The sequence below is a fragment of the Sinohyriopsis cumingii genome, unplaced genomic scaffold (genome assembly GCF_028554795.1).
Source record: "Sinohyriopsis cumingii isolate HCF-2022 unplaced genomic scaffold, ASM2855479v2 utg002075l, whole genome shotgun sequence".
Lineage (NCBI taxonomy): Eukaryota > Metazoa > Mollusca > Bivalvia > Unionida > Unionidae > Sinohyriopsis > Sinohyriopsis cumingii.
The window spans coordinates 3,990-19,410 of NW_028316124.1; the positions used below are offsets into that span (position 1 = coordinate 3,990).

Consider the following 15,421-nt stretch of genomic DNA (forward strand, 5'->3'; position numbering starts at 1 on the left):
CACACTTAACTGATTTTTAAACAAAGTTAACATCATGTCAATCAAGTCTCATGTAACACACAGATGTTAGTCAGGCAAATAATCCCCAAATTGCAGAATTAAACAAATACAGGTTTCCTAAAACCACTTATAATGAGATCCAGTTTTTCACTCATTGTTACATGAGAGCATGAATTTGCATGATGAATGAAGTTGCAAGTTTCCCTAATACATTGCACTGATCTTCACCAGTAACATCTTTTTCCATGATGGCCTGCATGAACATGCCAGCTGTGGAAGTGTTACTTTAATTCTTCTTTATACTCTTTTTTTTAAGTATCAAGTCCAATGGTTGAAGATGGCCTGTACATGAGGCAGGCACAAAGAAAGGAGTGGTTCCACTGTCTTTCAGTTTAGTTAGCTTTTTCCTACTTTGGTGGCATTGACTTCCTTTGTTGAGCATTTGGATGAAAACATGGTGTAAATGATTAATGTTTTGACAGGTGTTTTATTTGTGTTCATAATAGTGGTAGTATTGTTTTAGTGTTGTTGGCTTTGTCAACTTTCATTGATGTTACTGGGACAAAACACAATGTAAGTATTGAACTTGTCAGATATTTAATTTTTCTGATACATGTGGTAGTATTGATTTAAAAATTAATGTGACTACCATTTGCACTGGCATAGTTTTATTCTTTTGCATTCTTTATTTTGAGGATCAATAGAGGTTAAACCACATAATGAAATACCTACTAATATGCAAACTTTGACAGGCAAAACCACAAACCCTCAAAAATGTATTTTTTATCACAATCACAAAAATTGAGCCTTTTGAAAATAAATTATACTACAGTATGATTTTGCCTCCATGCTATGTCAGCTGGGATTTTTAGCGAAAAATCATTTAGCAATGCTAGCTCCACTACCAGTAGAAATCCCCAATCTCAGTAAAATCTCTGCTGCAGATGATAGGTAGGTTGTAAATATCAACCACTTTGCTCAACCAATAATTGTTACAGTTATTTTCCCTTTTCTCATGCATTTTACTGTACCAGTAGTTAATGGCATAATCATGTCAGCACAACTATTCCCCCGGTTTTAGATGACTTGCCATGAAATTATGGACATTACCTGAAGATCTGCATCTTGACAGATCATTTGCTCCAAAGACTTTTATCAGAGTTATTGCCTTTTTTATCTTGCAGCTGAAAACTTGTGAATACATATGGTCTCACCATAACTAGCCATGAAATTCAGTGAATTTTATAGTCGTGGTCAGAAATGCTCATATAAAAAAAATCAATTTATGATACAATTATTGCCTTTCTGACTTTCCTAATATTGTGTATTATTATATGCTCATTTTTGTCTCCATTAACTTTACATTGTCAGAATCATGCAGTATTTTATGATATTGTACTCACATGCACCTCAGCTGATTTGCCACATTCTGCATTTTGTTTTATATTCAATGTTTTGGATTTAGGCTAGCGATAGCTGCCACCCAGGTCATAAAATTGCTGGATCCCTACAAATAACATGCATGTGACAAGGCATAAACATGTCTTCTTAAAGTGGTAATGGCAAAAAATATACTTACATTTTTACATCCTGAATTTCCTCAAAATGTACTTTCTTAGTTCTGCAAATTCAGTTAACATGAGCCATATCATGGGTTCTAAAGCTTGATCATATATTTTTTAATTGTATTGTAATTTCGACTACATTCCAGGTGCAATAACACCCTACTTTCTGCACTCAAAATAAAATGAACATTATATTCTATAGTGCCTTTTTGATAATTACAATTGAATGACTTCATATTTTTCCCGCATTATGATTCCAAACATTCAATAACTAAACAGAAACACACTTGCAGATGTCAACACTCTGCTCCCTTGCTGTTGAAATCAAGTGTACTTCATGTAGAATTGGCACAGATAAATCCAGTCCATAATCATGAAATTTTGTAAAATTATCAAAAAATACCAAAATCTATTCATTCCAGACCAATTGGAATATTTGTTGCAATGCTCATTTATTCACAAAATAAATCTAAATTGCAATTTTAAGTAGACCCAAACACCATTTTCTTTCCAAAGTGCTGTCTAGTGTGCGACCAAGTTCAAATTTATCTGGGTGGAGTAATGTGCACATTAATAATGCTGTTCTTGTGTACTGATGAATCCTAACTTGTGTATTTAGTTGGCATACAGCATAAATTCAGTTACTTTGTTTCTTGAAATGTATTTTTGTTTATATAATTGAGACTTAGGTAGAATAAGAAAATGAGCATATAATAAAAAGCAATATTTCCATCCGAAAAATTTGTTCATATTTTCCCATACAGATGCAGTAACCTATAATTATGACTCTATGGTCATGAACGAAGTAACAGATAGAAGCAAAACCAACAAGTTTTGTAAAAGTTGACAGATAGTTGAATTCTCTAAATGATGTAATAAAAATGCAAGAAGAACTTATGGTATTATGATAAAATCCAAAATAATCCTAATAGTTTTAAACAAGTCCAAAACAATAATAATAATAAATATTAACTTTATTTAAAGAAGAAGCTCAATTGGTCAACTGACCAATTTTCCATGAGCCTTCTACAATGACATTTGTACAAATAGAAACATATACATACATACAGATAGATAGATATATATATATATATAATGCATAATTTTTACAAGATGAGGTTCTTTAGGCAACAAATTCTGTTAAAAACTCCACAATTGATTTACTGCTACAGTAAGATACAAGGCTTCAAGGATGAATACATACAGAATTCAAACAAATAGTATTAGGGTGCGTGTTATCGAGGGAGTGGTGTAGTAGCAAACATGTGTAAAACATTATAAGTGAGTACATGATAACAATGTGGTAAAAAGTAGTAGTACTGAATTAAACAAAATCATACAAATGATTGTTTTGTGTAGATGTTGACTAAGAAGCTTTTTAAAAGCTTGGCATTCATCAGCTGACTTTATATAAGGCAGTATGGAATTCCATAGTTTGGCTCCAGGAAAAGCAAAATTCTTCTTATAAAACTTTGAATTTGGTTTAGGTAAATATAACTTGTTGTTTGAGATGGTACTTAGTTCATACATGTGTACATTTTTAACAGATTTAAAATTACATTTAAGATAATCAGGAGCCAAACCATGCAAGGATTTATAGACTACTTAACCCTTCTGAAACTGAGATCTCTGCTGAAATGGAAACCACTTTAGGGTTTTAAAAAGATTTGTTGATGGTGTATCTCAATCAGCATCAAGAATAACTCTAGCTGCTCTTTTTTGAAATTTCAGTAATCTTTACTGATTTTCAATACCACTATTACGCCAGACAGAACAACAATATTCTAGGTGTGGCATGATATATGATTTGTAAAATATCTTTCTCTGTTCTTGAGGTGTTAAACAAAAAACAACAACTATTCAACTGTTTTTGGAGAAGAAGCCATTTTAAAATTGTTCTTATTTTTGTAACAGCATCCACATTTTAAGACAAACTGGCATTATCTGTATCAATTGAAAACGAATTCGTGCCAGGTGCTTTCTATAAAATATTATCATATCCTGATCAGCAGTAATTTGAAGATGTCATTAAAAGTTGTTTTCTTTTACAATAAAAGTGACCATATTTAAAGGCAAATCAAATTTGATCAAATTCAGTTTTGGAGATTATGAGAATATGTCATTTAAAAGTTTTTTCCCTCCATTTTTAGCAAAAGCAGCAATATCTGATAGTAGATCAAATCATTTGTATAATTCAAAAGGCCTACATGCCAGGATGGTTTCTGTCAAGTTTGGTCATATTCTATCCAATATTTCCAGAAGCTGTTTGACGGTTTTTCTGTTTCAAGTACTGGTTGCCATATCTGATGGCAAATTTCTATCATTTGTAGAAATCTGAAAATATTTATTATATTTGAGTAGCTAGATTTGTATATCTGAGTATCATCAACGTATAATTTCTGAGACACCAGATGTCAATCTATGACACTTGAGAGTGGTTGAGTGTATAAAATGAAGACAACGAAGCAGAGGAAAGAGCTCTGCTAAGGATAAGTTCATTCATGGTTCATATAAATAGTAGTAGTGAACATGTGTAAAACATTATAGGTGAGTACATGATATAACAATGTTTTAAAGAGTAGAAGCAGTATCATACAAATGATTTTTTCTGTACATACTGACAATGAAGCTCTGTAAAAATGGCAAGAGTCAGCTGACTTTATATGGGTGTGCCATTACATCTGCATTGTAGTATATTCTTCTCTGCTCTTGAGGAAGATTTTATTCTTTTCAAGAGATAAAGCAGTGATTCAACCTTTTAATGACCTTATCAACTTGTATTTTCCAGCACAAGATGTTGTCTATCATCATGCCAAATAGGTTTTCATTTTCCAACTGTTGTATATCCATTCTTTTTATCATTACTTTCAAGTCATCTTTCTCAGCTTTTACTCTTGTTCGACTACCTGTGAAGATGGCTTTTGATTTGGCTGCATTTATCTTCATATCATTGTGTTCATACCAGTTATTTATTTTTACCAAATCTTTATTTAATTTACTGCTAATCTCTCTCATGGCCTGTTGATCCAGCATTATATAATATTGTATCATCTGCAAACATGTTTGTAGTGGATAGCTGGATGTGATATGGTAAATCATTGATGTACAGCAGAAAGAGTAATGGTCCAGGAACTGATCCTTGTGGAACACCTGACTTTATCAGTTTCTTATCTGAAAGTTTATTTAAAATAGAAACTTGTTGTCTGCTTTCAAGATAGGATCAAAACCAATTTAAGCTTTCATGGTTAGGTGTGGCATGATACTTTGTAGAAGGTTGCCTTGATTTATTGCTGTTAACCAATTATTCACCACTCTAGTTATTGTAGTATGGCGTGAATGTCCTTCATGGAAGCCTGATTGTCATGAATGTAGCAAATTAAATGATTCCATGTAGTTTCTAAATTCATTACAAACTAGTTTTTCTCATATCTTTGAAAATGATGATAAAACTGATATAGTTCTATAGTTGTTCATATCAGAAAGATCTCCCTTCTTTTGTATTGGAGTTACTTTTGTCAGTTTTAGCCTGTTTAGAAAAATACATGTGGAAATACTTAGGTTGAAGATTTACATCAGTGAAGGTGCAATCAATTGAGATCAGAGTCTTAGGAATTTAGCACTTATATTATCTAGACCTGTTGCTGTTGTGACATCAAGTTGTCTAATTCATTTAAAATGAATTCAATGTTTATTTTAGGGATTTTGAAGAACTCTTCTTTGCTAAGTTTTTAAGAAATATGTTCATTTAATTCATCACTGGAGAATCTTTTAGGAGTTGTGAAATCCACAAGTTTTTCATTTATATTCACACTGTAATCATTGAGTGCATTTGCAATTTTAAGAGGTTCTTGCTTAATATCACCATTTGCATCATTAATACATGTAAATGGCGGGTTATTGACAGATTTGACTCTCAAGTCATTGAAGGTTTTCCAGTGTTTTCTAGGATTCTTTTTTGTAATACTATCTGATATTTCAGTGGAATAATAAGTTTTCTTTACCTTTTGAATCATTGACTTAAATCTGTTTCTTCATGATCTGTAAATGTCAGTATCTTTTGATGATGAAATCTATCCCTTGTCTTAATAGCATTCAGTTTGGTTGATTTTGTTGCTTGACTCTCTAGAAGTTAAAAAAGGAGCACGAGTGCTCATGATGTCAGTAAACATATCTATCCAGATATCAAGAGCATCTGATGGGTCATCGAAACATTAAGTTACTGACCAAGGGATATCTGTACATTAATTTGGCTTTTCTCAAACAGATTCGGTCTTTAATAGGTAATATTTTTAACTTGCCAGCTAAATTTGATATTAGCCCTAATGCTCTTTTTTGAAGATGTGCCAGCTTTGCTATGTTTTTATCATTTGAATTACCCCATACTATATTACATTAGTCTAAATATGGTTGTATGTAACTGTTATAAAATAGTTTTCTATGCCTTTCAGTATTGTGAAATCAAGTGTTCCAAATTAATTCTGGGTCCTCAAATGTGCTGATGTGCCAATAGTCTTAATATATCACAGTGGTATTATCCACAACTCCTTTGAATAAATTAACAATAGTCCCAGAATAATATCTTAGGCAAGTCAAAGATCACTTTGTAATTCCAATGAATAATCCAAACAAAAGATTTCCTCTCAAATTGTATCTAAACACATTCTGCAGACTAATATTAAAACAAAAACAAGGGAAATGAGAATATAGGAATAAAGCATTTGATCAACTCTTGTCCTCATATACACACTATGGCTGTAATAATATAACTCTTACGTCACAATACGCAACGTTGCAACAGACTGAATCAGACAGTGGGAAATTACCCCAAACTTGTCAATAGGTTTATTATTAACATGAATTTTTAAAAGTTGTAAACACCTATTTGGAGCTCATATGCAATCAACAGAGATGCATCAAAAGTGAAAATACAGTATTGTATATACATAAGATGTGTATGACAGAGTCTTGTGAACACAGTCTCACATTTTTTTATTTATCACCATGAAACTTTGTACATGCTGTGATTATCATTTGAAGATGTGTTTATCAATATTTGGATTGCTCTTAAATTTGTAACATTTTAATATACATGTAATGTAATACATATCAATCTTCACTCATGATTTTTGTAAGAGTTATTGTCCTTTTCTATTTACAGCTAGATGCAGTGAATTTTTGTAGATAAATGAATTTTTATGAAAACCAGCAATTGTACTCACACTATTTTTGAAGAGTTATGTCTTTTGTTTTACTATGTACTCATTTCCATCATGGGGTGGAGGTAGGATGTGACTGAAGCCGGGATATATTAAGTGAGCAAATTGCTCACCTTTCCTAATAGTTATGCTTTGTCTTGAACCTACAATTTAACATTTGTGACCACTTTATTTTAGATTGAGAGAATTCAGAACAAGATCCTGTATGCCCAGTACATTAGTAGGAAGCAACATATGGAAGAGAAGAACCCTGGAATCCAAAATGAAATGCCCCTTTGGCATGGAACCAATAAAGATGCTATTGACAGTATAAATGAACATGGTTTTAATCGGAGTTTTTGTGGAACAGCAAATGGTATGGCTGCATGCTATGATTCTTTATTTATTAATTTCTGATTCAGTGGTATGAAATAAAAACATTTGTAATGTATAAATTTAAGATGTAAATAGCTATAACATGTCTTTGCCTCAGTATATTTCATGAGATGTGGCATATTAAAAAGTCATAAATAATAGAGTTGTATTCACAAAATTTCAAAATGGACATGTTGTGATATGTTCATATGAACTCTAGAGTAAATTTTATAATTGAAAAAAGAAAGAATTTAAACAATTTGTTTTACAATTAACTTCTAGATGCCCTTGAGCAAACATGGAGTAAGAGCTACAATAACTACTAGTCCAAAATAGATTATTCATTAGTCTTCAGCTCAAACAGCCACTAAGCAAAGAGTAAACCTGTTGAACAGTAACATAGTGCCCCAAGGTATTAATATGAATAGTGTGCCATAGAAGAAAGATAGCTAATCTTTGTTCAGCTGTACTGGTGAGAAAAGGCCTAACAGGCTTTCAGATAAAATATTTTAATACTAGCTCATTAAAGATAAATCAATGTTTACACCTGTTTACCATCTGATACTTGGTCATATATAATATCCTAAATTTTTGCTTTAGATCATTTACCCTTCCATAATATATGCTTCTAATATGTACATAAATTTGATAATTCATAAATATTTAGTTATATTTGTTCAATGACATTTTTACACCAGCATAAGATGGTACATATTATGATGGTGTTCATTCTTACATCCATCCATCCGTTCCAAAATTTTGTTTCCAGACTCGATTTCTTTGCCATCTACACATAAAAACTTCATGTTTGGTTTGCACTTGAGGTAAGAAAGAAGCTTATAGACCTTCATTATCAAATGGTCAAAAGTCAAATTGACTCTAGCTGAAAAAAGAAAAATAATTTCCACACAATAACATTAGTTCTACATCATAAGCCTAAATCATACTTTGGGGATGGCATGGAGTAAGGATGAAGCCAGTCATTTTTGTACTCAAAAGATCAAAGGCCAAGGTCACCGACTACAAGAAAAATATTCAGTCATTACAATGTACATTTACCCAAATTTGGTTATGACTTGCACACTGGTAAAGAAAAAAGTCTATTGATGTACAGTTAAATGGTAAAAGGTCAGAATCACTGTGAATAAAGAAGAAAATGGATTTTACATGATTGCTTCAGTTCTAAACTATGTACCTTAACAAATGTTTGGGTTGTGGGAAGGGATTTGCAGATACAATAATGGAGAAAGCCTATTGAACTTAAGGTCAAAGGTTAAGGTCATTTTGGCTTGAAGAAAATTGGGTTTTGCAGAATTGCACGTGTTCTACCATAAGTTCCTGACCAAATTTTGTGGATGTTTTGCACATGGGGTAATAAAGAAACTTTGAGATTAGGGGGTCTAAAATTGAAAAGTCATGGTTGTTATTATTGAAAGAAAAAAATAACCTTAGTTTTTGTAGTACCTACCTAGATCAAACTATGTTAGTGGCTTGCACTTCTTATAAGGAGAAAGCCTTACCAAACTTGGGATCAAAAGGTTAAAAGTCAACATCATTTTGGCTCAAAGAAAACTGGGTTTTCCACAAAAACTTAAGTTGTTGAACAAGTTCCATGACCAAACTTTGTGGATGGCTTGAACCTAGGGTTAGAACAAAAACTATAGATCATGTTGTCACAGGGTCTGAGATCACAGTCTAATAAGAAAATAATGGTTGCTGCACAGTAAGTTAAGTACAAGACTGCATCATTTGACCAAATGTTCACGTCATTGAGACTCATTGGTAAATAATCTGTAGTGAACTATACCCTGTTGGTGCCTAATCAGTGATCTGTTTAAACATGAGGTGGGTATATAATGTGCCATTCATGAGGTGGGTATATAATGTGCCATTCATGATACTTTTGCTAACCAATTGAAGAAATCATTTTAAGCTAAATTGGTATTTCAATTTTACCTTTCATATAGGTTTCAATGTAATCATCATAAATGTGACATGCCCTCATCTATTCAAGCATGAAAAGACCCAAACTCATTAGAGGTTTCGTTTTATTGAACTACTGACAATTATTCCCAAAGTGACATAATGCTTTTGACATGGGTTCTATTTTGCCTTGTATACTTTAGCAATTGATTGAGTTCTTGGGTATTTTCTGGTGATTTCCCATTTTTATGCTGTGTCACTCCACTAAACTGCATCGGAGATAGAATTTTATAGAAAATCAGCATGGTGTTCCAAATGTTGCCCTTACAATATACAATATGGTTGATAGCCAACTTAAAAATAAATCTTGTTATCAGTACTATTCCTCAATATATGGTCATGCCATTGAGGAATTTTCATAATAAAAGCTCTTATGATATCATGCTGGACCTAAATTAAACTGGTGTGCATGGAACATGCCCGCCAGTATCCAATATGAGCACCACAAAGGCCATATTAAGAATAGTGTTATCACTATGAATATTGAACAGGTTATCTTATCAATATGGAGTGTACACTGTAATATGTTTCATGTAAGTTGTAACTGATGCAGACTAAAATTTAATATGGCCACTATGGCAGTCATCTTGAAAGAGTTGTCATTGCATTGCTGCTTCTCAAGAGCAGATGTTTGTAATGACATGGGGTTTTGCTGAAGTACTTCATATGATGTCTATCTAGCTGGTCATAGCTTCTTTCTGTGTGTACAGTGAAACTTTCCTAAACTGGACACTATTTGGATCCAAAATACAAGGCCAGTTTATTGATGTGCCTAATACACAGAGGTTTCATTGTCATTAGAATGGTTTTTAGGAACCAATGAATTTGACCATTTGAAGAGACTGGGGTACAGGGAGGCCTGTTTAGGGAAATTTCATTGCATATGCAAAATACTACTACTTTTTAAAAAATTGCTACAGGGAAAATTTTAAGAAATCTATGAATAAAACATTTTCCATTTTTTAAAATGATACATTCATGTATTTGTATCTGAATAGTAAATTATGTCCGTTGCCTTAAAAAACCATGCTGGGGTGGTTATAGAGGTAGATTATTATTCGGTTGACTATAATATCATAAATACATGTTTAGGACATATATGTCTATGCTGTGAAGAGGGGCATCAATTTGATAGGAACTCATTTTTATTTTTCAAAAGACATGCACTTAAGATAATGTAACTAACTTTGAAAGATAGCACCATACTAATCCATTCTACATTTTCTACTGCTCTTTCATTTGGCTCATATGTATTTGTATGCTTGGATACACTATATCACGGACACTTTGGCATATGTGTCAAAAATATGCTTTTGAGGGACTAAATCAGACTACATGGGAACACCTTTGCATTTTCTGGAATGCAGTCATTGAGTACTACTATTACTGAGTACTTTGATGATCAGACTTGGTTGCTGTTGTTGTTGTTATAGGGTTTAACGCCATTTGTCAGCACAAGATAGGCTATACATGGTGGCCAGTATTAATGGTGGAGGAAGAACCCGGGAAAACCCGGAAAGAATCACCGACCCACGGGAAGCTACTGGCAAGCTTTCTCACATACCCACATTGACCAAGCCCAAGACTCAAACCCACGCAGACAGAGGTGAGATGGCAGTGATCCATAATGGTGAGCACTTTAGACCACTTGGGGCCCCCAACTTGGTTGCAGTGATTCTTAGGATATATTTGATTATACTTTCTTCTGGGATGACTCACTCCTAGCAGTAGTGTGGTTTCAATAGAAATGATTTGGAAAATCTTTATTTAACTTCTTCTTCAAAATGGCTGGGACAGTTTTCATCAGTAATGTATGAATGTTGAATGTTTTTTTTTTTTATGATAGACTTTATCAGTAATTTGTCCAGGCAGAAAACCTATTTTCACCTTTATCGGTATTTTGTCCAGGGTGTGCTGTGACAGAATTGTGTTTTTTAGGTGGATAAACTAGCAATGATGCAGTTTTCATAGCCACCGGGGGGAGGGGGGAGTCTAATAATGATACTCATCTTCCATATAAGTACACTTACTGTTTCTAAGATATAAAAATTCTTTATATAATGATTTCTCTCCAAAACTGCCTGATCATATTAGACCTTATTGTATAGCTCAATTTCAAGCTGAAAGACCTTTTTACAATCTTATGAAATTTGCCATTATTGTAAAGCTAGTTGCATTTTAAAGACTCTATGCCAGATGAGCGATGTAAGGCCCTCTTGGGCATCTTCTTACACATTGGTTATTAAAGTTTTGGGTTTAGGGCATTGCTGGCTTCAGAGCCATTCAACTTTGTATGCAGGTGTGCTATGATGAGCAGGTTACTATAATGGGGCATTCATGTTCATGAACTTTTGTTACTCAGTATTTAGTTTGTCCTATCACTGTGTAGAAACTGTGTAATTGTTACACTTTCCTTCACATAAATGTATTGAAAAATTGCCTTAGAATAGATAAACATTTGTGTTTCACATTTGATATGCACAAATCTCTTGGCTAGGTTTTGTTAAAATATTCCTCTGATTCTTCTTTCCAGCCAAGCAGTATGGAGATGGTGTTTACTTTGCAAGAGAATCATACTATTCAGCTAGGGATGCATACAGCCAGCCAGATCCTGCTGGCAACAAAAGAATGTACCTGACCAAAGTTCTCACAGGCAAATATACCCAAGGAAAGAAAGGAATGCGTGTTCCCCCATCTGTTACTCTTGGTCAGCAAGAACTGTATGACAGTGTTGTCAACAACGAGATGAACCCTGGCATATTTGTCATCTTTCATGACACCCAGGCCTATCCTGAATACTTGATAACATTCAGATGTAATTAAAATCTACCATATGCCAACAAGAATGATGGATTTATGTGTCAGCAAATATTAATTGAGAGCTTTTGTTGTTTTTTCTAAATGGACCATGTCATAAACTATTCTATAAGTTCATTTGAATATTTGAAAAGAATTGGTATGCTTTATTTTATGTTCTTTGTCAAGCCATTAATTTGTCAAGATTATCATTAGATTTAATGTGTCATTTATGTATGACATAATTTCAGTGAGCAAAATGTTGTCCCAGAACAAAAGGAAGACACATAGTACATTACCGTATATACTTGTATATAAGCTGAATAATTTAGGAAAAATTAAGCCCTGGAAGAAGGGGGGATGGCTTATCCACGGGTAAATGTCTAAACATGGCAGTTTTTAAGCCCTTTTTTTTTGACTACTGTAATGGCTTTAAATCTTGGGACATAAAAAATAATTTTTTCCATATCCTAAGACATATGCATGTAAAAAAAATCATTTTCGGTGTCCTGACACTTATTTAACTGTTATAAAGTACTATGATTGATTTTGTTATTTTCTTGCATGTGCATATTTTCTGATTTCTCCAACATGAAATTAAATAAAGCTAAATACAGACTTCATAATTTGCGGGCCTATTGAGTTTACCCAGGAGACCAGGCTGAACTATAATGTACAGTACTTACACAGTGCAAAGTGTGCATAGCATCACTTAAATCCTCATTTATTCCCAAACATATCAGATGCAGATTTTGCTTTATTCATTGTTTTGACCAAATTGCATTCTTCCAGATAACATTTCAGCTAGTCCTTAACAGCTGTTTCATTTACGTTGAATCACATGCTCACAAGTTACTCATTTTCAGTGATACAAGTGATCCTACAAACTGAGGTAATATTTATGAAAAGGTACACACATTTAATTCTACAAGGCACATTACCAGCATAACTTACATGTTCACGAAGAGTGGTAATAATAAAGGCTAATATTCTCATTATAATCAATTAAGATCATCATCAATCTACTTTAGTTTTGTTTTGGCTGAACAACATCATAACTTTCCACACAATAGAAAGCTTGATGTTTCAGCGTCACCTTTGTTGATAGTTGGCCTGATTTGTCTTTAGTTTTCCGACAGCAATACAGGCCATTTAATCATTAAAAACCTGGAACTGGCTTGTAAGAGGGAATTTTGACTGGCAACTATACCAGTACATTATGTGTAATTGCCTTTTATTCCATAATATTAGCATGATTGCCGTAGTTTTGTTAAACAGGATGTAAGGCATACCTGTAAACTTTTCAAAATCAAAGTAGGGAGACTGAATAAAAAAATAGGGAGATTGGGACATAAAACTGAGAGGTTTATCGTGGCATTTTTAAAGCCTTTGTTTCACTAAATATTGCTGATCTTCCGGGTCCAATATGCGTGAAAATTTGCAAAAGACGCACTATTTTTCCCTGTGACGCCCCTTATTTTCCCCAGGACATGCCCTATTTTCATATTCTGGTCAGCTGTGGTCAAACTGCACCATAGCTAAAGGTTAGTCTTAAATAAACAAGCAAGAAAGCCAGCTCAACTACTTAGAAGTTAATCCTGCTTATCGATGCAACTATTTTATGAAAACGACTAGTCCTCCATCATAATTCAATGAAACTATGTTCTGCACTACTGTGTGTCATGCAAGGACCAGCAACTAATTGGCAAATAAAAGATTCCCAATTTTTTGAACTAAAGGTACCTAAATAGGCAGCCTCATGGTACTGTACATGTGGCAACTATTTTCCCCTTGTCGTATATCCGACCTTATTTCCTTATTGTCAACATTTAATATTGTTTACTATAAAACATATGGAATCTGAATTAGTTTTTTGAGGACACATATGCTGCGTGTTATGTATTTTCATTCATTCCTTTTAATTTAATGATGGTAATTAATGTCCATGTATACAGTATAAAAATGCCAGGTGTTCACTCATGTTTCTTTGGTGGGAATGGCACTATAGCATATAGAGTTATAGCATTCATAGTGATCCTTCTTGGGATTGAAATTAATTGTCGACAATTTTATTTTTGTGGTTTATTTTTTGTTCTGGCTTATTTTTTTATTTTTGTTGTCTTGTAGAGGTAGAAAAAAATCACGTTTTTGTGTTATTGAAGAAGCAAATTCTTTCTAGTAAAGTAATTATTTAATCACCACAGTATTCACAGGTGATACAACAGAAAATGGCTTCCATGCATTGCATACAATATATCTATTTATGTAGGACTTCTTTTTAAGGATAAATGACAATCAAAGACATAATTTAATAATCGGGAGTTCTCTGTAAAAATCAGGAGATATTATGAAATCAGGAGGTTGGCGTGGAATGACCCTAAGAATTGGGATTCCCACCCACCCCCCTGTGAGAGTTGACAGGTATGGTGTAAGGTCACTTACATCAAAGCAAACTACAGCTCAGCTTTTATGGCATTAGCATAATTTTTGAAGCATTATTTCTGAAACTTTCTTATTGTATATTTTGGAGATATCATTCAACTTTAGTGCAGTGGTGCCCATGATTTGACTCCAAAGGATGTACTTAATTCATCAGAATGTACTTTATTCAGCACATGTTTAAACCTACAATGTACATGCAATGATGCCATTATATAATTACATTCAGTAGCTTAATTGAGAGCATTGAATCAAACCGTTTTGTTGTTCATTGTGTTGTCATACTGGGATCACATTTTAATGAGTTAGATATGTACAATTTCAAGGCAAAATAAAAACGTAATTACTGGTGCACTGCAGTAATGCATAAAACAAACAATAACTGAGTCAACAGGGAGAAGTAGTACTACATCAACTAATGAATGCTCAATTCTTGTCATCGTTCGATCAAGTTATACACAAATCTAAATTAGACAGAAACAATAAGAAAACAGAAAATTAAATAAATTACTTTTCAAACAAGTTTATACCATTTTTTAAAATAATCATCGATGCCAACCCGAGAGAAATCTATGTGTAATTTATGTTAATATAAGTTTGCCTAAACAAGTGCATTCAGAAATTACTGTGTGCATCTTATGATGTCATGAAGTTGTGGGTCGGCTTATATGTGGGTCATGCACTTTTTAGTGCTTATACCTATTCAGTTCGGGGGGTCAGCTTATACATGAGTGGGCTTATATGCAAGTATAATAGGTATATAACAATGTTTTGTATAAAAAGATATTATTGTATCATTTAGGAAACATTGTACATGGTTTTTGCCAACTGTGGAAAAATGTATACACTGATGGCATATCCTAGTGATCCTTACATATTTAGAAAAGAAAAAAAAAATAGGTTAGTAAAAACTTTTATATTTTAAATATTCAGTATCAAAAGGTGTTTTTGCAAATGAAATTGACTGGTATTTGCACAAAGAATTCATTTAACGTAAACATTCTCCACATATTTTAATATAATACCTGTAGTTTAGGGTCCATCTTAGAATTCAAAATATACTGACTC

At 33.1% G+C, this 15,421-nt stretch overlaps 1 protein-coding gene across 1 annotated transcript in view; it reads left to right on the plus strand.

The window, feature by feature from the left end:
• Positions 1-6,958: 6,958 nt before the first annotated feature.
• LOC149771181 (protein mono-ADP-ribosyltransferase PARP15-like) overlaps positions 6,959-15,421 on the plus strand; it is a gene marked incomplete at its 5' end in the record, with an annotated part of 47,435 nt that continues 38,972 nt past the window's right edge. The window contains 3 exons of the mRNA XM_089948770.1: positions 6,959-7,136; positions 11,652-11,933; positions 12,166-12,289. Coding sequence (XP_089804896.1) covers positions 6,959-7,136; positions 11,652-11,933; positions 12,166-12,289 — 584 coding nt within the window. The remainder of the gene's footprint in view (positions 7,137-11,651; positions 11,934-12,165; positions 12,290-15,421) is intronic.